The sequence below is a fragment of the Salvelinus fontinalis genome, chromosome 27, assembly GCF_029448725.1.
Source record: "Salvelinus fontinalis isolate EN_2023a chromosome 27, ASM2944872v1, whole genome shotgun sequence".
NCBI lineage: Eukaryota > Metazoa > Chordata > Actinopteri > Salmoniformes > Salmonidae > Salvelinus > Salvelinus fontinalis.
Genome location: NC_074691.1, coordinates 21188551 through 21215691, shown reverse-complemented (window position 1 = coordinate 21215691; position 27141 = coordinate 21188551). Strand labels below are relative to the sequence as shown.

General features: G+C 43.7%; 1 protein-coding gene across 8 annotated transcripts in view; it reads right to left on the bottom strand.

The window, feature by feature from the left end:
• utrn (utrophin) overlaps positions 1-27141 on the bottom strand; it is a 314619-nt gene that overhangs the window by 42983 nt on the left and 244495 nt on the right. For all 8 annotated transcript variants that reach the window (XM_055885258.1, XM_055885257.1, XM_055885262.1 and 5 more), the window contains 6 exons: positions 19183-19244; positions 18574-18648; positions 16936-17137; positions 16760-16845; positions 6111-6268; positions 2860-3026 (listed from right to left, as the gene is read on the bottom strand). In XM_055885258.1, coding sequence (XP_055741233.1) covers positions 2860-3026; positions 6111-6268; positions 16760-16845; positions 16936-17137; positions 18574-18648; positions 19183-19244 — 750 coding nt within the window. The remainder of the gene's footprint in view (positions 1-2859; positions 3027-6110; positions 6269-16759; positions 16846-16935; positions 17138-18573; positions 18649-19182; positions 19245-27141) is intronic.

The window sequence follows — 27141 nt, the reverse complement described above, 5'->3', positions numbered from 1 at the left end:
GAGTGGAGACAAGAGAGTGTTGAGCGCATCGGGCAGATTTCTCCATTTCTCTTTCTCTTGCATGCGTCTCATGTGTGTCCTGCTATGCTCTCATCTGGGCTATTCCAGGGCCTCACACGGAGCTACCGATGTTCTGTCACCACTTTCTCTCACCAATTCCTCCGTGAATTTCAAAATGGATGACACATACACACCCAAACCACAGTCTAAAATTCAGAATGCCACCTGCAGCTCTATCCCAATGCACCTCATCACCGTGCTCAAAACAGAATATAAAAGATGTCTGTAAATTGAGATGGGCACAATTCAGGCAGTGTAATCAAATAAAAATGTATTTGTCATGCGCCAAATACAACAGGGCATAGCGGGATTTCTTATAAGAGTCTGGATTAGTGTCCCGTTCCTTGAAAGCGGCAGCTCTAGCCTTTAGCTTGGTGCGGATGTTGCCTGTAATCCATGACTTCTGGTTGGGATATGTGCGTACAGTCACAGTGGGGACGATGTCGTTGATGCACTTATTGATGAAGCCGGTGAATGAGGTGGTATACTCCTCAATGCCCTTAGATGAATTACGGAAAATATTCCAGTTTGTGCTTGCTGGTAGAAATGAGGTAAAACGGATTTAAGTTTGCCTGCATTAATGTCCCCGGCCACTAGGAGCACTGCTTATGGATGAGCGTTTTCTTGTTAGCTATGGCCTCATATAGCTCGTTGAGTGCGGCCTCTCTCTCCCTCTAAGGTAATCTGATTGATGACAGAGCCCACAGCGATACATCAGACAGTAGGGGCACAGTACAACCCACGTCCCACGCCCCATTACACAGCAACATGCAGCGTATTACTACACAGACATCTTTCATTAGCGCTGACACAGACAACCACTAATGAATGACTATGGGATCTACACTGAGTGTACAAAACATTAAGAACACCTTCCTAATATCAATTTGCACCCCCCCCTTCTGCCCTCAGAACAGCCTCAATTCGTCGGGGCATGGACTCTACAAGGTGTCTAAAGCATTCCACAGGGATGCTGGCCCATGTTGACTCCAATGCTTCCCACATTTGTGTCTAGTTGGCTGGATGTCCATTGGGTGATGGACCATTCTTGATACACAAGGGATACAGTTGAGCACACCAACTACCATACACCGTTCAAAGGCACTTAAATATGTTGTCTTGCCCATTCACCCTCTGAATGGCACACATAATTGTCTCAAGGCTAAAAAATCCTTCTTTAACCTGTCTCCTCCCCTTCATCTACACTGATTGAAGTGGATTTAACAAGTGACGTCAATAAGGGATCATAGCTTTCACCTGGATTCACCTGATCAGTCTATGTCATGGAAACAGCAGGTGTTCCTAATGTTTTGTACACACAGTGTATATTCTACTTCGTAATATCCCATTGTCTGGACAACCAGCTCTGCTTTACAATAGGGTGTTGGCCATTGGGAGCCTCAAGTCTAACCTGTGCAACACTATTCAATCCAAATGTATTCAACTTAATCTCTCTCTCTCTCCTTCCCCTGTCTCTCTTCTCTCTCTCCTTCCCCCGTCTCTCTTGTCTCTCTCTCTCTCTCTCCTTCCGCCGTCTCTCTCGTCTCTCTTCTCTCTCTCCTTCCCCCATCTCTCTTGTCTCTCTCTCTCTCTCCTTCCCCCGTCTCTCTTGTCTCTCTCTCTCTCTCTCCTTCCCCCGTCTCTCTCTCTCGTCTCTCTCCTTCCCCCGTCTCTCTCGTCTCTCTTCTTCCCCCGTCTCTCTTGTCTCTCTCTCCTTCCCCCATCTCTCTCTCTCGTCTCTCTCCTTCCCCTGTCTCTCTTCTCTCTTTCTCTCTCTCTCTTCCCCATCTCTCTCTCCTTCCCCTGTCTCTCTCTCTCTCCTTCCCCCGTCTCTCTCGTCTCTCTCTCTCTCGCTCTACTTCCCCCGTCTCTGTCTCTCTCCCTCTTTCTCTCCTTCACCCATCTCTCTCGTCTCTCTCTCTCTCCTTCCCCCGTCTCGCTCTCCTTCCCCAGTCTCTCCCTCTCGCTCTCCTTCCCCAGTCTCTCCCTCTCGCTCCCTCCCTCCCTCCCTTTCTATCCCTCCTCACCTTGGATCAATGACAGACCTGTAAAAGCTTGTGTTCTGTCAAATGTCTGCTGGTACTTGTCTCAAGACATTCTCTAGCTGGTGTAACTACTTAGCGAGGACCAGAGATAATAAAGATTACACTAGGCTCTGGTTAGCATGATGTTGTGTCTCATTTTGCTCGCATAATAATACTGTGACTGATGTCATACCGCCAAACAATATTGTGGTTAGCATGTGGACATCTGAGGTCTGTTTAATCATAAGAGGGTGATTCTATTGAACAATTCTGACATTATATCAACAGGTGTGTGTGTGAGACCGACAGACAGACAGACAGAAAGCAGTGAGAGTCTGAGACCCTAACCCACAGTACACAATGGATCTCCCTTTGTTTGTTTGTGTGTGTGTGTGTGTGTGTGTGTGTGTGTGTGTGTGTGTGTGTGTGTGTGTGTGTGTGTGTGTGTGTGTGTGTGTGTGAGAGTGTGTGTGCGCAAGTGATTCTAGAGGTCCTTCTCCAGATGGTATTTAGTCAGGAGTGTATCAGCTGCTGACATTTAGATAAAGGCCTACCCTCTGGAGCAGGCCTGCCCTTTCTGCTCCACTCAGAGCAGGGAGACCAGCACACCATCATTCCCCTGTGTGTGGGCATTGGGTGGGTGTGTTCAACGTACAGCTCTTGCTCTGTATGAAAATGTGTGTTAAGGAGCTAACGTTGAACGCAAAGTTGCTGTGTGTGAGTGTGTGTGTGCACATTCGTGCGTATGTGGGTCTAAGTGTGTGTGTGTGTTTACCTGAACCCTACAATGGGGCACTCTTTACAGATGTTACACTTGGCCTGGTGCTTGGCGGTCTCAGCAGCCGCCACTCGGTGCAGGACAGGAAGCCACACCATAGACTGGGGCTCCAGCCTCATCCAATCAACAAACTGCCTGGGCTCCAGCTCCACCTTATTTGTCACCTGGACAGGAAGAGGAAAGAGGAAATCTGTTCACGTTAAGCAGGTAATTGATTATTAAGTGAGGAGTCTTTGTATGGGGGGAACGAGAAACTGTGGAACCTGTTCAAGATAAAAAATGATTAGCTATTTTGATACAAGGCTTATTTGATGTAACAGAAGTTTCAGAACTCTTAGGTTGTTACGGCTGTACTGATATAAGTGTGATGCATGTGACATCCAGGCGACAAAAATAAATACATTATTCAATAAATGTTTTAAAGAAACTCAGTCCGGCTTTCAACTTACTCTTGAAAGTTGTAATAGTAGAATGCACAAGGTGTCATTTACATTTTGGGCAGTGCATCATCAGTTCCTCTTGTCATGCCAGTCATTGCAGACCTTAGAGCGATATTTATAACTTGTCAGCAGTGTCCAGATCAACTAGCCCATGTCAAAGTTTTTTAGCCCGCACCAAAGTTTAGGAAGCCCCGTTCTAGGAGTCCTGTAGTGGGTATTAAATCCCTTTACACCTGGAGACGGCTGCTGTACAGAACACACACCTGACCTTTCAGTTGCCACGGCTACCCACAAAGGTCATTGAGTAAACATTCTGAGAAGGAACATCTGGGACTCGAGGAAGAAATTGTCCACAGGTCACGCACGCATGCACACACGCACACACACTGAAAACACGCACTGAGAATCAACATGGCTTCGGTCAAAGAGGGGAACGTTGAAAACCTATTCCTGCGTGCGTGTGTCCGTTCTGTGACCTCTGGCTCTGTTAAGGCTAAATGTCAGATAGAAATTCTAGAACCCTGAGATCACACACACAGACAGATGGAGAAGCATGTAGGAAACAACACCTCCACTTCATTGATCCTCAACACTGGGGCCCCACAAGGGTGTGTGCTCAGCCCATTCCTGTACTCCCTGTTCACCCATGACTGCGTGGCCACGCACACCTCCAACTCAATCATTAAGTTTGCAGACGACAAAACAGTAGTAGGCCGGATTACCAACAATGATGAGACAGTCTACAGGGAGGAGGTGAAGACCCTGGCGGAGTGGGTCCAGGAAAAGTACCTCTCAACGTCAACAAAACGTCAACAAAACAGCAGAGGGAGCACAGCCCTATCTACATCGACGGGACCGCAGTAGAGAAGGAGGAAAGCTTCAAGTTCCTCGTCATACACATCACTGACGATCTGAAATGGTCCACCCACACAGACAGTGTGCTGAAAAAGGCGCAACAGCACCTCTTCAACCTCAGGAGGCTGAACAAATTTGGCTTGGCCCTTAAGACCCTCAGAAACTTTTACAGATGCACATTTGAGAGCATCCTGTTGGGCTGTATCACCGCCTGGTACGGCAACTGCACCGCCCGCAAGCGCAGGGCTCTCATTGAGGGTGGTATGGTCTGCCCAACTCATCACTGGGGGCGCACTGTCTGCCCTCCAGGACACCGACAGCACAGGAAGTCCAAACAGATCATCAAGGACAACAACCACGCGAGCAAAGGCCTGTTCAACCCGCTATCATCCCGAAGGCGAGGTCAGTACAGGTGCATCAAAGCTGGGACCGAGAGACTGAAAAACAACTTTTATCTCAGACTGTTAAATAGCCATCACTAGCCGGCTACCACCCGGCTACTCAACCCTCCACCTTAAAGGCTGCTGCCCTATATACATAGACATGGAATCACTGGCCAGTAACACTAGTCACTTTAATAATGTTTACATACTATTTTACTCATTTCATATGCTGTATTCTATTCTACTGTATTTTAGTCAATGCCACTCCGACATTGATCATCTTAATATTTATATATTTCTTTATTCCATTCTTTCACTTTTAGATTTGTGTGTATTGTTGTGAATTGTTAGATACTGCTGCACTGTTGGAGCTACAGTAGGAACACAAGCATTTCACTACACCCGCAATAACATCTGCTAAGTATGTGTATGTGACCAATACAATTAGATTTGATGAAGAACCAGCTCTGGAGTGTCAAGGCAAGGCATCGGGCCAGAGAGCAGACACCTCCACCTATCCTTCCTTCCATCTTCCTCCCTATTGTCTCCTCCTCTCTCCTCCACCTGTCTCCCTCTCCCTCCTGTCCCCTCACATCGTCTAGGTGGCAGAGTTACGGCAGTACAGATCCCTTGGAGGGAGGAGGATGGATGGATGGATGGTGAAAGGGAGGGAGGAGTGAGATTGAGGCCCGTAAAACAGGCCGTATTTATGGGCCACCACCTCGTTCATTACAGCCCCATTAAACCAAATGGAGTGGTTGACTGCTCTGCAACTTCTGGCTGATACAGGGAGGTCACGGGGAGGGGGGGGGGGGTCTACTGGGCAGAGAGGCCAGAGTCATCAGTCACTCTTACCATCAACCGTCTGGCTGTAATGCATTAGGAATTGCAGTGAATATCAGACGGTCTTGTTTTAATGGTGGTATTGATGCGGGTGATGGTGTGTGTGTTAGCGTATTACATATTTTTTTTTAAATGAATAATATTGAACCTTTATTTAACTAAGCAAGTCAGTGTTATGTGTATGTGTTAATGTATGTGTGTGTTAATGTATGTGTGCGCGTGTGCGTGTGTGTGTGTGTGTGTGTGTGTGTGTGTGTGTGTGTGTGTGTGTGTGCGCGTGTGAAATGGGGGGAGATAAAGGGAAGAGGAGGTTGTAGGTAGATAAGGGGTGACAGGAGAGGAGTGGTGAAGCGATAGGAGAAGGGACTGTATAGAAAGCTCCAGGTTGGTAGTGGCTCCTGTTAAACTCCGTGACATTTCCAATGTCAGCCGAGCTCCATCACCATGCTATTTTGGGCGCCCGAGCGGTGAAATCAGGGAAATTTACTGCTTCCTAATTTAATGCCGCCACTGAATTTATGACTGACGAAACAGGACTCAGGGAAAAGAGAAAAATACAATGTGAACCCAAGGACAGGGACCAGCCAACCTTGCATTTGAACGTTCATCGTTGGCCATATTGGTTATATTATACGTGATGGCACTTTCAACAGCAATAATACAAGATGTGTGTGTGTGTCAATAAACACGATGTGTTGCAGTGTGTGTGTATACTGTGTATACATACGTGTTGGAAACAGCTCCGGACGCTGGGTTCAATGTTGCTCCCTCCGAAGGCGGCGACCTCTCCTAGTTGCCGTGGTATCTGGATGGCGTCGTGGAGCAGCAGACCCAGCTGTCTCTGGTCACACGTATCCCCCGACGACGCCACCTGACTGAACAGGTCTGGAGGAGAGAGAGAGAGCGAAAGAGAGAGAGACAGAGGCAAGGGGTGTGAGACTACAGAAATACAGTTTCTCATCCAAGCCTCCACTGTCAATCTTTATCAGTGAGTGTGTTGTGTGAGAGTGTGAGTCAGCGTGTTGTGTCAGTGTGTCAGCGAGTGTGTGTGTCCGCGTGTGTATTAATAGCCCTATGTGGGTACTCATCTATCAGAGCTCAGGGAGGAGAAGGTAGAGTAGAGGACTCCTGGTGAGCGGAGCAACCCTGTCAGAATACAACCCAGAGGAATCCACAGTCCCTCCCACCCTCCTGCTTTCTCTCCCCACCTCCCTCCATTCCACTCTCCCCCTCTCTCTCTCCCCTCCCTCTCTCCACCCTCCCTCCATCCATCCCCCCCTCCCTCCATCCATCCATCTCTTTCCCCCTCCCTCCCTCCCTCCCTCCCTCCCTCCCTCCCTCCCTCCCTCCCTCCCTCCATCCACTTCCCTCTCTACCTCCCGCCCTCCCTCTCTCCCTCCCTCCATCCCTCTCTTCCTCCCTCCTGCCCTCCCCCCTCTCTCTCCCACCCGCTCTTCCTCCATCTATCCATCTCCCTCCCCCTCCCTCTATCCCTCCCTCCCTCTCTTCCTCCTGCCCTACCCCTCTCCCCCTTCCCTCCATCCCTCTCTCACCCTCCCTCCCTCCATCCCTCTCTCACCCTCCCTCTCTTCCTCCCTCCATCCCACTCTCCCCTCCCTCCCTCCCTCTCTCCCCTCCCTCCATCCCACTCTCCCCTCCCTCCCTCCCTCCCTCCATCCCTCTCTCACCCTCCCTCTCTTCCTCCCTCCATCCCACTCTCCCCTCCCTCCCTCCCTCGCTCCCTCCCTCCCTCTCTCACCCTCCCTCTCTTCCTCCCTCCATCCCACTCTCCCCTCCCTCCCTCTCTCCCTCCCTCCCTCCCTCCATCCCTCTCTCACCCTCCCTCTCTTCCTCCCTCCATCCCACTCTCCCCTCCCTCCCTCCCTCCCTCCCTCCATCCCTCGCTCCCTCCCTCCATCCCTCTCTCTTCCTCCCTCCATCCCACTCTCCCCTCCCTCCCTCCCTCCCTCCCTCCATCCCTCGCTCCCTCCCTCTCCCCCGCCCTCCATCCATCCATCCCCATTTATTCCTCTGTCTCTGTAAATCTCTTCACTATCACAGGAGAGCAATCAATTCCCCATCAGCCCCTGCTCTGAGGGCATGACAGGGCATCTGCCCATCGTTGAGAAGGGAAACCTCTCATCTAGACGTACAAACACTATATTTATTGTTTCAATCGTAAAACAAAAGGAAACCAAATTGAATGCAACAGCTCAGTTAATTGTTGTCAGGTCTCTGTCTGCCTTGTTACTCCCAGATAGGATAAAGAGAGAGAGACAAACTTTGATGAACTCCTATATCTGTTAGGCAAAATACTGCAGTGTGCAGTCACAGCAGCAAGATTTGTGGCCCGTTGCCATGAGAAAAGGGCAACCAGTGGAGAAGAAATAAACATTGTGTATTTTAATTACGGGATGGGTGGTAGGGTTACGGGAAAATAATAAAGGAAAATATATATATATTATATATTTACAAAAAAATATATGGGGATTGGAAATGATGCAGATAATTACATTGATAGAAGCCACAATCTGTAATATTAAAGCTGATCTACCCACTAAAATAATACAAAATACAAATTCTACAACACTGTTAAAACAACCTGTTCATTTATTTTCCCTTTCACACTTTAACTTTGTATTTATTTTTATATAACCTTTATTTAACTAGGCAAGTCAGTTAAGAACAAATTGTTATTTGCAATGACAGCCTACCAAAAGGCAAAAGGCCTCCTGCGGGGTAGGGGCCTGGGATAAAAATATAAAAAAAGTTCAATATATGACAAAACCCACATCATGACAAGAGACACCACAACACTACATAAAGAGAGACCTAAGACAACAACATACCATGGCAGCAACACATGAAACAGCATGGCAGCAACACAACATGACAACAACATACTGTAGAAGCAACACATGGTAGCAACACAACATGACAACAACATACTGTAGTAACAACACAACATGGTAGCAACACAACATGACAACAACATACTGTAGTAGTAACACAGCATGGTAGCAACATAACATGACAACAACATATTGTAGTAGTAACACAGCATGGAAGCAACATAACATGACAACAACATACTGTAGTAGTAACACAGCATGGTAGCAACATAACAACAACATATTGTAGTAGCAACACAGCATGGTAGCAACATAACATGACAACAACATACTGTAGTAGTAACACAGCATGGTAGCAGCACAACATGACATTAGCATACTGTAGAAGTAACACAACATGACAAAAACATAATGTAGTAGTAACACAGCATGGTAGCAACATAACATGACAACAACATACTGTAGTAGTAACACAGCATGGTAGCAACATAACAACAACATATTGTAGTAGTAACACAGCATGGTAGCAACATAACATGACAACAACATACTGTAGTAGCAACACAGCATGGTAGCAACATAACAACAACATATTGTAGTAGCAACACAGCATGGTAGCAACATAACATGACAACAACATACTATAGTAGCAACACAGCATGGTAGCAACACAACATGACAACAACATATTGTAGTAGCAACACAACATGACAACAACATATTGTAGTAGCAACACAACATGACAACAACATATTGTAGTAGCAACACAACATAACAACAACATATTGTAGTAGCAACACAACATGGTAGCAACATAACAACAACATACTGTAGTAGTAACACAGCATGGTAGCAACACAACATGACAACATACTGTAGTATTAACACAGCATGGTAGCAGCACAACATGACAATAACATACTGTAGTAGTAACACAGCATGGTAGCAACATAACATGACAATAACATACTGTAGTTGCAACACAGCATGGTAGCAACACAACAACAACATACTGTAGTTGCAACACAGCATGGTAGCGGCACAACATGACAACAACATACTGTAGTAGCAACACAGCATGGAAGCAACATAACAACAACATACTGTAGTAGTAACACAGCATGGTAGCAGCACAACATGACAACATACTGTAGTAGCAACACAGCATGGTAGCAGCACAACATGACAACATACTGTAGTTGCAACACAACATGGTACCAACACAACATGACAACAAAATACTGTAGTAGCAAGACAACATGGTAGCAACACAATATGACAACAACATACTGTAGTAGCAATACGGCATGGTAGCAACACAACATGACAATAACATACTGTAGTAGCAACACAGCATGGTAGCAACACAACATGACAACAACATACTGTAGTAGCAACAGAGCATGGTAGCAAAGCAACATGACAACATACTGTAGTTGCAACACAGCATGGTAGCAACACAACATGACAACATAATACTGTAGTAGCAAGACAACATGGTAGCAACACAATATGACAACAACATACTGTAGTAGCAATACGGCATGGTAGCAACACAACATGACAATAACATACTGTAGTAGCAACACAGCATGGTAGCAACACAACATGACAACAACATACTGTAGTAGCAACACAGCATGGTAGCAACACAACATGACCACAACATATTGTAGTAGCAACACAACATGACAACAACATACTGTAGTAGCAACACAACATGACAACAACATACTGTATTAGCAACACAGTATGGTAGCAACACAACATGACAACATACTGTAGTAGCAACACAACATGACAACAACATACTGTAGTAGCAACACAACATGACAACAACATACTGTAGTAGCAACACAACATGACAACAACATAATGTAGTAGCAACACAACATGATAGCAACATAACATGACAACAGCATACTGTAGTAGCAACACAACATGGTAGCAACACAACATGACAACACACTGTAGTAGCAACACAACAACACCATACTGTAGTAGCAACACAGCATGGTAGCAACATAACATGACAACAACATACTGTAGTAGCAACACAACATGGTAGCAACACAACATGACAACAACATATTGTAGTAGCAACATAACATGACAACAACATACTGTAGCAGTAACACAGCATGGTGACAACACAACATGACAACATACTGTAGTAGCAACACAGCATGGTAGGAACACAACATGACAACAACATACTGTAGTAACAACACAGCATGGTAGCAACAACATGACAACAACATACTGTAGTAACAACACAGCATGGTAGCAACAACATGACAACAACATACTGTAGTAGCAACACAGCATGGTAGCAACACAACATGACAACAACATATTGTAGAAACAACACAGCATGGTAGCAACATAACATGACAACAACATACTGTATTAGCAACACAGTATGGTAGCAACACAACATGACAACATACTGTAGTAGCAACACAGCATGGTAGGAACACAACATGACAACAACATATTGTAGAAACAACACAGCATGGTAGCAACATAACATGACAACAACATACTGTAGTAACAACACAGCATGGTAGCAACAACATGACAACAACATACTGTAGTAACAACACAGCATGGTAGCAACAACATGACAACAACATACTGTAGTAGCAACACAGCATGGTAGCAACACAACATGACAATAACTTACTGGAGTAGCAACACAGCATGGTAGCAACACAACATGACAATAACATACTGTAGAAGTAACACAGCATAATATCAGCACAACATGACAACAACATACTGTAGTAGCAACACAGCATGGTAGAAACACAACATGACAATAACATACTGTAGAAGTAACACAGCATGGTATCAGCACAACATGACAACAACATACTGTAGTAGCAACACAGCATGGTAGCAACACAACATGACAACAACATACTGTAGTAGTAACACAGCATGGTAGCAGCACAACATGACAACAACATACTGTAGTAGCAACACAGCATGGTAGCAACACAACATGACAATACCATACTGGAGTAGCAACACAGCATGGTAGCAACACAACAACAACAATAACATACTGTAGAAGTAACACAGCATAATATCAGCACAACATGACAACAACATACTGTAGTAGCAACACAGCATGGTAGAAACACAACATGACAATAACATACTGTAGAAGTAACACAGCATGGTATCAGCACAACATGACAACAACATACTGTAGTAGCAACACAGCATGGTAGCAACACAACATGACAACAACATACTGTAGTAGTAACACAGCATGGTAGCAGCACAACATGACAACAACATACTGTAGTAGCAACACAGCATGGTAGCAACACAACATGACAATACCATACTGGAGTAGCAACACAGCATGGTAGCAACACAACAACAACATACTGTAGTAGCAACACAGCATCGTAGCAACACAACATGACAACAACATACTGTAGTAGCAACACAGCATGGTAGCAGCACAACATGACAATAACATACTGGAGTAGCAACACAGCATGGTAGCAACACAACATGACAATAACATACTGTAGTAGTAACACAACATGACAAAAACATAATGTAGTAGTAACACAGCATGGTAGCAACACAACATGACAATAACATACTGTAGTAGTAACACAACATGACAAAAACATACTGTAGTAGCAACACAGCATGGTGGTAACACAACATGACAATAACATACTGTAGTAACAACACAGCATGGTAGCAACACAACATGACAATAACATACTGTAGTAGTAACACAACATGACAAAAACATAATGTAGTAGTAACACAGCATGGTAGCAACACAACATGACAATAACATACTGGAGTAGCAACACAGCATGGTAGCAACACAACATGACAACATACTGTACTAGCAATACAGCATGGTAGCAACACAACATGAAAACAACATACTGTAGTAGCAACACAGCATGGTAGCAGCACAACATGACAATAACATACTGTAGTAGTAACACAACATGACAAAAACATAATGTAGTAGTAACACAGCATGGTAGCAACAACATGACAACAACATATTGTAGAAACAACACAGCATGGTAGCAACATAACATGACAATAACATACTGTAGTAGTAACACAACATGACAACAACATACTGTATTAGCAACACAGTATGGTAGCAACACAACATGACAACATACTGTAGTAGCAACACAACATGGTAGCAGCACAACATGACAACAACATACTGTAGTTGCAACACAGCATGGTAGCAACACAACATGACAACAACATACTGTAGTAGCAACACATCATGGTAGAAACACAACATGACAATAACATACTGTAGAAGTAACACAGCATGGTATCAGCACAACATGACAACAACATATTGTAGTAGCAACACAGCATGGTAGCAACACAACAACAACATACTATAGTAGTAACACAGCATGGTAGCAGCACAACATGACAACAACATACTGTAGTAGCAACACAGCATGGTAGCAACACAACATGACAATAACATACTGGAGTAGCAACACAGCATGGTAGCAACATAACATGACAACAACATACTGTAGTAGTAACACAGCATGGTAGCAACACAACATGACAACAACATACTGTAGTAGCAACACAGCATGGTAGCAGCACAACATGACAATAACATACTGGAGTAGCAACACAACATGACAATAACATACTGTAGTAGTAACACAACATGACAAAAACATAATGTAGTAGTAAAACAGCATGGTAGCAACACAAATATGACAATAACATACTGGAGTAGCAACACAGCATGGTAGCAACACAACATGACAACATACTGTACTAGCAACACAGCATGGTAGCAACACAACATGACAACAACATACTGTAGTAGCAACACAGCATGGTAGCAGCACAACATGACAATAACATACTGTAGTAGTAACACAACATGACAAAAACATAATGTAGTAGTAACACAGCATGGTAGCAACACAACATGACAATAACATACTGGAGTAGCAACACAGCATGGTAGCAACACAACATGACAATAACATACTGGAGTAGCAACACAGCATGGTAGCAACACAACATGACAATAACATACTGTAGAAGTAACACAGCATAATATCAGCACAACATGACAACAACATACTGTAGTAGCAACACAGCATGGTAGAAACACAACATGACAATAACATACTGTAGAAGTAACACAGCATGGTATCAGCACAACATGACAACAACATACTGTAGTAGCAACACAGCATGGTAGCAACACAACATGACAACAACATACTGTAGTAGTAACACAGCATGGTAGCAGCACAACATGACAACAACATACTGTAGTAGCAACACAGCATGGTAGCAACACAACATGACAATAACATACTGGAGTAGCAACACAGCATGGTAGCAACACAACAACAACATACTGTAGTAGCAACACAGCATCGTAGCAACACAACATGACAACAACATACTGTAGTAGCAACACAGCATGGTAGCAGCACAACATGACAATAACATACTGGAGTAGCAACACAGCATGGTAGCAACACAACATGACAATAACATACTGTAGTAGTAACACAACATGACAAAAACATAATGTAGTAGTAACACAGCATGGTAGCAACACAACATGACAATAACATACTGGAGTAGCAACACAGCATGGTAGCAACACAACATGACAACATACTGTACTAGCAATACAGCATGGTAGCAACACAACATGAAAACAACATACTGTAGTAGCAACACAGCATGGTAGCAGCACAACATGACAATAACATACTGTAGTAGTAACACAACATGACAAAAACATAATGTAGTAGTAACACAGCATGGTAGCAACACAACATGACAATAACATACTGGAGTAGCAACACAGCATGGTAGCAACACAACATGACAATAACATACTGGAATAGCAACACAGCATGGTAGCAACACAACATGACAATAACATACTGTAGTAGCAACACAGCATGGTAGCAGCACAACATGACAATAACATACTGGAATAGCAACACAGCATGGTAGCAACACAACATGACAATAACATACTGTAGTAGCAACACAGCATGGTAGCAACACAACATGACAATAACATACTGTAGAAGTAACACAGCATAATATCAGCACAACATGACAACAACATACTGTAGTAGCAACACAGCATGGTAGCAGCACAACATGACAACAACATACTGTAGTAGTAACACAGCATGGTAGCAAAGCAACATGACAACAACATACTGTAGTAGCAACACAGCATGGTAGCAACATAACATGAAAACAACATACTGTAGTAGAAATACAGCATCGTAGCAACACAACATGACAACAACATACTGTAGTAACAACACAGCATGGTAGCAACACAACATGACAACACAGCATTATAGCAACACAACAACACAGCATGGTAGCAACACAGCATGGTAGCAACACAACATGACAACACAGCATGGAAGCAACACAACATGACCACAACATACTGTAGTAGCAACACAACATGGTAGCAGCACAAAACATGGTAAGAACATTATTGGGCACAGACAACAGCACAAAGGGCAAGAAGGTAGAGACAACAATACATCACACAAAGCAGCCACAACTGTCAGTAAGAGTGTCCATGATTGAGTCTTTGAATGAAGAGACTGAGATAAAACTGTCCAGTTTGAGTGTTTGTTGCAGCTCGTTCCAGTCGCTAGCTGCAGCTAACTACTTGAAGATTGTTACAACACTGTACATAGCCAATAATATAACATTTGAAATATCTATATTCTTTTAAAAACTTTGTGGGTGTAATGTTGACTAATATTTCCCTTGTTTATTTCCCTTTTGTTTATTGTCTATTCCATTTGCTTTGGCAATGTAAACAGATGTTTCCCATGCCAATACACCCCTTTGAATTGAATTGATTTGAGAGAGAGAGAGAGAGTTGGCGGGAGAGAGAGAGATGAGCGAGAGCGAGAGAGGGATAGAGAGAAGACGGGGATGCAGTATAGACAGGAAGAAAGATTGAGAGAGAGAAAGAAGGAAGACCGAGAGAAATACAGTGGAGAGTGAGAAAGGCGATAGAGAGCGGGGGGCAATAAAAGGATGGAGGGATGTGGCTCGCCTATCTGCCTGGTGTTGTCTTTGATCTCTGTGTGAGACCCTGCCTTGATGTCAGCTTGCATTAAGTATAGTGGTAATGGCGATTCTATGATACCGTACATGTGTACAAACCAGCCTTGATGTCAGCTTGCATTAAGTTAAGTAACTATGGCTGTTCTTTGATACTGTCTGTCTGTCTGTCTGTCTGTCTGTCTGTCTGTCTGTCTGTCTCTGTGTGTGCGTGTGTGTGTGTTTGTGTGTGTGATTTTGACCAAGTCTTCATGTCTCCTTGAGTAGCGATGGCAGTTCTTCGATAGTGCACATCCCTAGAGTATAAGCCGGCCATACTTCTTCAACCATGAGCAGCAATGCGTATCAGCTTCATGAGGCTTCATAGCCACTACGTAGGACATCGTTGTCATGAAACTCCAAAATCACATGAGCCCCAGACTTTCTTAACATTTCTACTCCGACTCAAACGTCCTGCCCTACAATTATAAGTGATATGCATAATACACAAGGTATCGAATTGAGAGCCAAATTGCTATGTAGCTGGGTTCTATTTTGCGGTGGGGGACTGTGCTACTTGTGATTTAGTGAGTTGCTGTGGATGGGTGTCTGGGCCTGACACCAATGTGACTCTAAACGAGAGGGACTCGCCCAACCGTGCTTGATCTCTTTTTGAGACTAATAGAAATTGCCAGTGGAACGAATAGGCTCAGGGACAGACTCCACGTCACAGGAGGGGTAGAGAAGGAAACTATGGAGGGAGAGGACAGAGAGAGAGGGGAAAGGAAGAGAGGGAAGGTATAGAAGGGGAGAACAGAGCGAGATAGAGAGATCGAGGAGGAGAAAACGAGGACACAAAAGCAAGAGAGCAAATTGAGGACAGAATGCAGGTTTTCTGAAAGGACAAAGCATACTCCCCCAGCAGCCCTAGCCACATCCCTAATCCCCCTGCAATGAAACAAAATACATCAATAAATCAAATACAAAACAAGTGGGAGGTCTCTCATCCAATTAGATGGTCCATTCACTGGCGTCCTCTGACACGGTCCGATCGGCACCCTGGGTAACTGAGCTGGGATTACAGCCTGGCAGAGGGCATTATGGGATACACTGGCACGGACTACGCTACAACGCTCCCACTGGGGCTGTTCTCAATTCACCTCAGAGTGTGTGTGTGTGTGTGTGTGTGTGTGTGTGTGTGTGTGTGTGTGTGTGTGTGTGTGTGTGTGTGTGTGTGTGTGTGTGTGTGTGTGTGTGTGTGTGTGTGTGTGTGTGTGTGTCAAAGTGTGATTTAAGTCTATCAGAGTTTTATAAAGTTTTATTAGTTTTTCACTTCAGTGTGTCTGTGTGTTTGTGTGTGTGTGTTTGAGTGTTTCTGTGAATGCTATGTGTGTGAAACGGTTTTTGTGGGATGGTTGGTACTTGCATTTGTATTTCTCCTCCAGATGGCCCTTGGAGAGCGAGAGCAATCCTATCTTCATGGACAGGACACGGATCTTCCCACTGCGTCCGCTATAGAGGGAACACACACACAGTGGACATTTTTCTTTAGGAGAGAAAATTACTTCTACAAGGTGTGTGTGTGTGTGTGTGTCCACGTACGTGTCGTATACATTGAGCAGCCAGTTGAGACACATATCGACACACAGCGGAACATTGACCAGGTCCTTGTGCTGCTGCTCCAGACCATCATAGATGGACGTCAGACAGTTAATCACTTCCGGCACCGTCAGCAGCTGGGCATTCTGGGTAAGCTTGTGCTGCTCGAAGGTGCTCTGGGCCACATTCAGATCCAACAGATCCACTGGAGGTTGGGAGGGGCGGAGGGAGGGAGGAGAAATAGACTTTTAGACTTTTCAAAGTTGTTTACTGAGACCACTCAATGGCAACAAAGAACATTCTAAAATGATGAAGAGCAGTGGAAATGGCCACAGCAAATTACAGACGGTTGTAATGACAACACGGCCACAGACAGGATATGAGGTGGCTGTAGAGTAGACGGTGGTGTGACACCAGGGCAGCAGGCCAACCAATTTATGTTACAGATACTGGAGACACGACTCAGAGTTAACCTAATTAGCAGTTTAAGCGGAATCCTGCTGTGCGAGTGTGTAGGAGATACACACAGACACACATCTGACAGTGAGGGATCAAGAAGGAAAAACAAAACACGAACGGGAAGGAGTTTGAGGAAAATATACAGACTTGTTTCCTCTCTTTCCCTCTCCTCCCTCCCTCCCTCTGTTCCAGGGCATTAAGCCAGAGTAATAACTAATAAATACAGATCTGTGTCTGTGCTTTAGACTTCAGGCTTTGACTTGTAATCTAATGGGTGAAATTGAATCTGAACGCCCTCAGTCCAAATCACTCAGACGTACTAGGAGCTCTCGTCTCATCATCACAAGATAATGCAATATAATATGACAAACCCAAAACGCCTGAATCATCTAAACTCATTAACACCCACACTAACTCAGAAAACCACACACACTCTCACTGCCCCCTACTCTCAGCAGGACAAACCCACTCCACCCTCTAGCCCAGAAGTACGACAGAAACCAGACACAGAAAGAAGAAAGTGAAGCAGTAAAGTTTGGCGCTCTCTAAATAACAGCATAAAATGGGTGGTTCAATCCCTGAATGCTGATTGGCTGACAGCCGTGGTATACCACAGGTATGACAAAACATTTGTTTTTACTGTTCCAATTACGTTGGTAACCAGTTTATAATAGGAATAAAGCACCGCGGGGGTTTATGGTATACAGCCAATATACCACGGCTAAGGGCTGTATCCAGGGACTCCGTGTTACGCCGTGCGTAAGAACTTAGCCATGGTATATTGGCCATATACCACCCCCCCAGGGTTATTGCTTAAATAACCCCTGGGTAATAATGACAGAGAGCCTGGCTCAGTCCCAGCAGCAAGGTACAGCAATACCCAGAGGAACAGGTGACCATTTCTATCCACACACCGTCAGCAGCCAACAGGGCTGAATAACTAACACAAAGATAGCTATGGCTAGCTGGTTATTGTGGAAGACAATTTATTCCCTTTTGGGATGAAACGCACAGCGGCACATATGGAATCGCAACAAAACAAAAGGATGTACACACATACAGGTACACACAAACTCAATCACATACCTGGTTGCACGCACACACACAAACATGCATGTGTTTGTGTCAGTGTGTGTGTGTGTGTGTGTGTGTGTGTGTGTGTGTGGGGAAAATGAAACTTACAGCACAGTGCTTTCTGTAGCCTACGGATCTTCATGGCTGTTCTGTAAGCGGAAAATCTCACGTTGTTCAGGTCGGCTAAAAGGTGAGAGAGAAAGATAGAAAGAAAGAGAGAGAGGAAAAACAGAGGGATGGAATCAATCATACAGAATGGATAATAGCGGTCTGACATGAAATAATGATGTCAAACTGGAAACCCGTTGAAAAGACGTGCCGTAGTGTAATTTCTATATAGTCACAGGGAGGGCTGGAAATGGCTGGTAATTGGGTTTAGTGAGACCTCTCTCAGAGGAGCTGAGTCCTATTTGTTGAGCGTTGGCCTTTAGGAACTGTTCCACAGCGTATTACTGATCCTTCTGATCATTAAAGAACAGTCACACTGACCACCACAACGGTGACCCATACATAAATATGGATGTTACAGTCAGTGTGTGTGTGTGTGTGTGTGTGTGTGTGTGTGTGTGTGTGTGTGTAAGCGAGACAGCAAGATACTGTGTGAAAGAGCACATGAGAGAGAGCTTTGCAGTTACTGCATGGTGTCAAATTTGAGTGAAAGTGAATGTTTTGGGATTATATGACTGGCGTCTGTCTGTCTGTGTGTCTGTTTCATACCAAGCGACTGGTAGAGCTCTGTCATCTTTGGATGGTCCCAGCAGGTAGTCTGAGTCTGGTGGCTGGAAGACAACAGGGGATAACGATAAGGCTTTTGTCACACACACGCACACACACACACACACACACACACACACACACACACACACACACACACACACACACACACACACACACACACACACACACACACACACACACACGGAGGTCTGGGCGGTATACCGTATATATACTATATATATACTATATACAGGTATTGATGCACGGAACGGTTTGGGTTTTTACTTTACCTTCTATAAAAGGTATTTGAATGTTTGGTTTGTTAAATGTGATACGCTGTGTGTGTAACGTCCATTTGTATAGTTTACTCTGCTACCTGAGTCATCCCTCTCTCCTCTGTCTCTCCACACCGCTTCCACACAGACCTAGTCCCACCTGTCACTCAAGGAGCTTATGTTGTTGTTGCTTGACCACGAGACACTTTCGTTCAGTCTGCATGGTCAATGCAGCACATGCAACAATGTTGTTTCCACTTTGATCTTAATATAAATCCACAAGCGTTCTATAATTACAATATTAGTTTGTGTTTCTTACATCAGCAAACAGCTAGTTTGTATTTTCTTAGCAAGTTAAGTTAAATCATGTTAGCCAATACTGCTAATCGCTAGTTAGCTGGCTAGCTAATAAAAGTACTGAGTCAGAACACACGTAGCTAGCTAATACAGCCTGATACCAGTGCTGGTGGAGGCCTAAATCAGCATGTTATTTGTGCAACAGTATCTTCTAAATCAAAGAGGAATAGGCGAAGAGTTAACGTAGCCAAATATTATAGGGTCCCCTAGGAAACACTGATCACTACTTTGTCACAATAACTCGTCCAAGGCATTTTCATTCGCTGTCATGTCAAACACTGTATTCAAAGTGCCCACTATTATTTATATTCTACCTATATAATTATAATAAACATTCTAATTCCATGATTCCAAAAGTTGTGTTTGGATCTAAATCGCAATTGCAACATTTGGTTAAAAATAAGGCCTAGTATTTTGGCCCATATCGTGGCAGTGTGGAAATGATCTGAAATGAGTGCAGGAAATTGATGGAAATTCAGGACATTACTTTAGGTTGAATTGAACAGTATAAAACAATCAGAATGGAGAAAGACCTATTGAAATAATTTTGAAAATATGTGTTGCCACCCTAGAGTCACACACTACTCATAAAGCAAATGTAGAACTTTTATTAATCAAAAACATTAAGAAAAATACCATATGATATTTTGGCCATATCGCCCAGCTCTAACTAACTAACTAACTCAAACTAACTAACTCAAACTAACTAACACACTAACTAACTAACTAACACACTAACTAACTAACTAACACACTAACTAACACACACACACACACACACACACACACACACACACACACACACACACACACACACACACGAGAGAGAGAGAGAGAGAGACAGATCAATTGCTCTGTCTTGTCGACTGGTGTTCTTATCGTCTCAATAATAGAGGCACATGTAAACAAATCCAAAACGTGGATCTGATTGTGATTCCCAAAGCATACAAATCATCTAGGAGGCCTTCAGGGTGACGCACAAGGACACACCCCTCATCTCTGCAGGCCTCCTCTCAGTACGGTAAATAGCACACACAGCCAGGTCCCCTGGGGCTACGAGGTGGACATGTTGATGTCTTGTCTCCATCCTGTTTACATTTCAGCTTCTGAGAAACGCCGCCAGGTGCGGAGAGCACAGACAACACAGCCAAATCAACAAGAACCACGTTTGTAATAAAAACACACAAGCAAATTTACTTGAATCTGATCAAGCAGAGTAGTGTTGATGACTCCAGAAGACAGAATTGATAAGTAGGTGTGAGTTTTGGGTCTGTCTGCTGCCCTTCTTCACCTGATCAGGGAACTAATTTATATTTGAATGATTCTCCGCTTCGGCGAAATATCCCTTCCTGTACCCACACTGATATCAAGGGAATTGTTGGGAATTGCTGTGTTGTGACGTCTATTCTGTTGTGAATGCCAGTATCTCTGTGATTAGGTTGTCATAGCGAGACTGTCTCCACAGAGAGAGAGAGAGAGAGAGAGAGAGAGAGAGAGAGAGAGAGAGAGAATGGAAGTGAGAGAGAAAATAAAGAGATAGAGAGAGGGAGAAGACAGGCTATCCAGTGAAGTGAAGTGCTGACAGTAGAACACAGGGGAGAAGAACTACAGAAGCCATCAGCAGGTGTTCATCCCTCTTCATCATGCTCTGAAATGGCACACACTTTCATACCTTCCTTGCATTGCAAATATGACTAGAGCGCTCAGCTCAGGGTTTCTGTTTTAGCTGTGCTATTTGAGACGGGCCGATTCAATCATGGCCGGATGGATATTATTGTGTCCCAGTGAGGATTTGGACACCAAGCCGTCAGAAATAAATTCATATCTCCTCTTGTTCGAACAGCTTGAGGATTTAGCCGCGGTTGTGGAATAAGCTTGTACACACACCCGTGCACTTATGTGCATGCATGCACGGACACACACACACATCTGGAAGTGTGTTAATGACTATCTATCAGTGCCAACAGCAGTCAGAGTAAACACAATAATGGTTGCCATTCAACTAAGTCTGTAACAGGAACATCAAAGAGAAGCCAGCCTTAGCCCCAAAGATGAAACACAAGGAGTTGACTGATCTGGCAACCCGCGGCGTCTTTCCACTATGTATTCAGTGCAAAGCAGCAGAACGAAAAACACAGCAGACAGGCTCAATCAAAAAATGGATTACACTAGCTGTCTACTACCACTGCTGGACCAGCAGCTTAGGCCTGTCATAATGAAGACACCCCACATAGTTGGCAGGTTCTAAGCTTCCTCAATCATCCCTTCTTTCTCCCTCTGTCGTCCGTCCTCATTTATCCTCAGAAACTCCCAAGTTTAAGGTTACTTGTGGTAACCTTTGCAAGGTGTGACGCATGTAAACATGTGTTAAGGCTTGAAGATCACACAGACATTCATGTCCCAGAATGTGAAAGAGATGGTTTGGCACCAAGCACAGGGTTATAGAATCTCTCTGATTTGAAGAACCACACAGAGATCAAAGTCCCTCTTTTTTAACAAGGAGTTAAGGTTGACTGGTCGAAAGCTACATCCCGAGAGCACCAAAGTCGCTTGGTAGTGCCATATAGAATTCTGCATTCATTCTCAAAGCCGGTTTGAGATGTATGGTTTTTCATGTTGCCACCAATGGTCCCGAGTCTATTCTACCCAATGGGTAGAATGCTTATTGGAAGTTAATAATTGTTGTGGAATATCTGGTGCAAAGATGGAGCTTAGAAGAGCTTTGGGTAAAGAGCTCAGACAGGAAGTCAGAGCAGCTCCACAGCATGTCCTCAGCAGGGAATTGAGTGAGTGATATACTGTAAAGAGCACAGTGAGCCTGGAGATGAATCCGGTTTGAGGATAAATAGATGCAGCGCTTGACATTTCCCCGTAAACATCATTATAAAACTGGTTGTTTGGATCACGAATGCTGGATGGACGAGCAGGGTTCTCAAATTACACACTATTTCCCATTGCTTCTAGCCAAGCATTTAGTTTGTTATAGTGGGGGTTAATATAAGCCTAGCATTTAATTTAATACAGTGGGGGTTAATATAAGCCTAGCATTTAGTTTAGTGCAGCGGGGGTTAATATAAACCTAGCATTTAGTTTAGTACAGCGGGAGTTAATATAAGCCTCGCGTTTAGTTTAGTACAGCGGGGGTTAATATAAGCCTAGCATTTAGTTTAGTACAGCGGGGGTTAATATAAGCCTAGCATTTAGTTTAATACAGCGGGGTTAATATAAGCCTAGCATTTAGTGTAGTACAGCAGGGGTTAATATAAGCCTAGCATTTAGTTTAGTACAGCGGGGGTTAATATAAGCCTAGCATTTAGTTTAATACAGTGGGGGTTAATATAAGCCTAGCATTTAGTTTAGTACAGTGGGGGTTAATATAAGCCTAGCATTTAGTGTAGTACAGCAGGGGTTAATATAAGCCTAGCATTTAGTTTAGTACAGCGGGGGTTAATATAAGCCTAGCGTTTATTTTAATACAGAGGGGGTTAATATAAGCCTCGCGTTTAATATAAGCCTAGCATTTAGTTTAGTACAGCGGGGGTTAATATAAACCTAGAGTTTAGGTTAATATAGGCCTAGTGTTTAGTTTAGTACAGCGGGGGTTAATATAAGCCTAGCATTTAGTTTAGTACAGCGGGGGTTAATATAAGCTTTTAGTTTAGTACAGCGGGGGTTAATATAAGCCTAGCATTTAGTTTAATACAGCGGGGGTTTATATAAGCCTAGCATTTAGTTTAGTACAGCGGGGGTTTATATAAGCCTAGCATTTAGTTTAGTACTGTCTTTAGACATCAATAAGGTACAAGAGGTACAATTGACCCTCCGCTATCGCATCGGGCCGAACGATGCCATTTGCCTGTGACTTTATTCATTATACAGCATTGACTCGTGTCTTATTGATTAATTAAATGACATCTCTGAGTAAACATCATTAAAACGGGACTCTGGGATAGAATACTGCATAAAACCCAGGAACCTCCGCATTTTATGTAACTAATAAGCTACTCTGAAGTCCTGTTTATGAGAGCTTGTGGCCAAGCTGTAGCAGAGCAGTAAATTACTACATTCTAATTCATATTAAATTATCAGAAATTCTAATTCCTAATTCTATCAGTGTGAATAGAATGACAGAGGGGACTCTGCTACTCTGCTTCTCCTTGGCTCTAGGATGACTCGGATACAGGCAGCATAATTACAGCATTTAGAATCCTCTGCATAATGACCACTTCCCCTGGCATTTCCTGTTTGGCTTGGCTACTTCCTCATCACAAACCAGACCAGATGATTACAGAAGATAAAGGATGCATCGTTTTTCACAGCTCTAGATTATCCCAGCAGGCCAGTGTAGCGATGTGTCTTTTATGAACATTATTGACATTAACCAACTTTAGCTTTTCTCCCTAAAAAAAATGTTCTCTACCTCCAAGACATTGGGCCGTAAAAATGGCTCTCGACACCAAGGGGTGATACCATCTGACCTAGCAGGACTATAAAAGTACTGCTCCCCTCTTAGCTCTTAGCCTCTTATCCATCTGGACTTCTCAAGCTGGACCTCTCAAGCTGGACCTCTCAAGCTGGACCTCTCAAGCTGGACCTCTCTCAAGGAGGGAGGAGAACCTCCATTTTCAGTAGGCCAACCACAGGGCCTGGACCTTTGTGGCAGGTAGTCTAGTGGTTAGAGCGTTGGGCCAGTAACCGAAAGGTTGTTGGATTGAATCCCCGAGCTGACACGGTAAAATAAATCTGTCCTCCTGCTCCTGAACAAGGCAGTTAACCCATTGTTCCCCGGTAGGCCGTCATTGTAAATAAGAATTTGTTCTTAACTGACTTGCCTAGTTAAATAAAGGTTAAATTTAAAAAAAGAACAATAATCATTTTAAGGCAAGAACTTGTGAACTGATAAGTTAAGGAAAGTACCTTTTAGGGAACAGTACATGTAATCCAGTACAGAAATTAGGACGGCGAGCCCATGCACTAAACTGTCTCAGAAGGAAACTTAGCCATTAGAGAGCTAGTGTAGCATGAACGGTATATTTAAGATGACCTTCTTCAAGGAAAGAGAACACAATTAGAGCAAAGCCTCTGCAACTCAAGCAAGGAGCCAACAGAGAAGAACAACAAGCATAAGGACACCAACTCAGGACCAAAAGAGCAACCTGAAGGAGGAACTACCCAACTCAACCAGAATGGACACACAGCCATCTTCTTCCTTTGTTCTCCTCCATGCGGACTGAACAATCAAGAAGCCACAACAGTATTTAATCACAGACTGAGTATAACATATTTTAATGTTCTGGATCTCCAGGTCTTCACTTCATTCCTTTTCAAATATTTTGATTTGTGTTATTAAATGTTGATTGTATAAAGCACTTGTGTTTGTCTTGTTATTCTAAGGAAATAACTCAAATTCTCAAAGAATTCCTACCTTCATATTAATAAATGTATTACTATTATTCTAATTGCAGTGTTATATAGTTATATGAGTCAGGACTTCTTAGAATACCATTTTGTCCAATTCTGGACTGGTGCCCCATTAATAATTTTAAAGTACTAAGGGTACACACATTATCTACACCAGTGAAGACCACAAGCTAACCACACACCTGCCTCTGTAGGGCAGATAATTTATTTGCTTTGACATACAGTATTTCCCATGCTAATACTGTGCAGGAGATTTAATCTGACTCACAAATGTACATAAACACATGTATAGTGCATTCGGAAAGTATTCAGACCCCTTGACTTTATCCCATTTTTTTTTACAGCCTTATTCTAAAATTGATTAAATTGTTTTTTCCCCTCATCAATCTACACACAATACCCTATAATGACATCACAATTCCCCATAATGACAAAGAAAAAACAGGTTTTAGACGTTTTAGCAAATCTATTAAAAATAAAAACTGAAATATCACATTTACATAAGTATTCAGACCCTTTACTCAGTACTTTGCTGAAGCTCCTTTACTCAGCCTCGAGTCGTCTTGGGTATGACACGAGAAGCTTGGCACACCTGTTTTTGTGGAGTTTCTCCCATTCTTCTCTGCAGATCTTCTAAAGGTCTGTCAGGTTGGATGGGGAGTGTCGCTGCACAGCTATTTTCAGGTCCCTCCAGAGATGTTCGACCGGGTTCAAGTCCGGGCTCTGGCTGGGCCACTCAAGGACATTCAGAGACTTCCCCTAAAGCCACGCATGCGTTGTATTTGCAGTCTGCTTAGGGTCGTTGTCCTGTTGGAAGGTGAACCTTCGCCCCAGTCAGTCATGTGAAATCCATAGATTAGGACCTAATGAATTTATTTCAATTGACTGATTTCCATATTCGAATTGTAACTCTGTAAAATCATTGAAATTGTTGCATTTATATTTTAGTTAAATATATATATATACATACAGTACCAGTCAAATGTTTGGACACACCAACTCATATACAGTGGGGCAAAAAAGTATTTAGTCAGCCACCAATTGTGCAAGTTCTCCCACTTAAAAAGATGAGGCCTGTAATTTTCATCATAGGTACACTTCAACTATGACAGACAAAATGAGAAAAGAAAATCCAGAAAATCACATTGTAGGATTTTTTTATATTTTTTTTTATATATATATATATATATATATATATATATATATATATATATATATATATATATATATATATATATATTTATATTTTAAAACTTTATCCCCTTTTCTCCCCAATTTTCGTGGTATCCAATCGCTAGTAATTACTATCTTGTCTCATCGCTACAACTCCCGTACGGGCTCGGGAGAGACGAAGGTCGAAAGCCATGCGTCCTCCGAGGCACAACCCAACCAAGCCGCACTGCTTCTTTAACACAGCGCGCCTCCAACCCGGAAGCCAGCCGCACCAATGTGTCGGAGGAAACACCGTGCACCTGGCCCCCTTGGTTAGCGCGCACTGCGCCCAGCCCGCCACAGGAGTCGCTGGAGCGCGATGAGACAAGGAAATCTCTACCGGCCAAACCCTCCCTAACCCGGACGACGCTAGCCCAATTGTGCGTCGCCCCACGGACCTCCCGGTCGCGGCCGGCTGCGACAGAGCCTGGGGGCGAACCCAGAGACTCTGGTGGCGCAGTTAGCACTGCGATGCAGTGCCCTCGACCACTGCGCCACCGGGGAGGCCCATTGTAGGATTTTTAATGAATTTATTTGCAAATTATGGTGGAAAATAAGTATTTGGTCACCTACAAACAAGCAAGATTTCTGGCTCTCACAGACCTGTAACTTCTTCTTTAAGAGGCTCCTCTGTCCTCCACTCGTTACCTGTATTAATGGCACCTGCTTGAACTTGTTATCAGTATAAAAGACA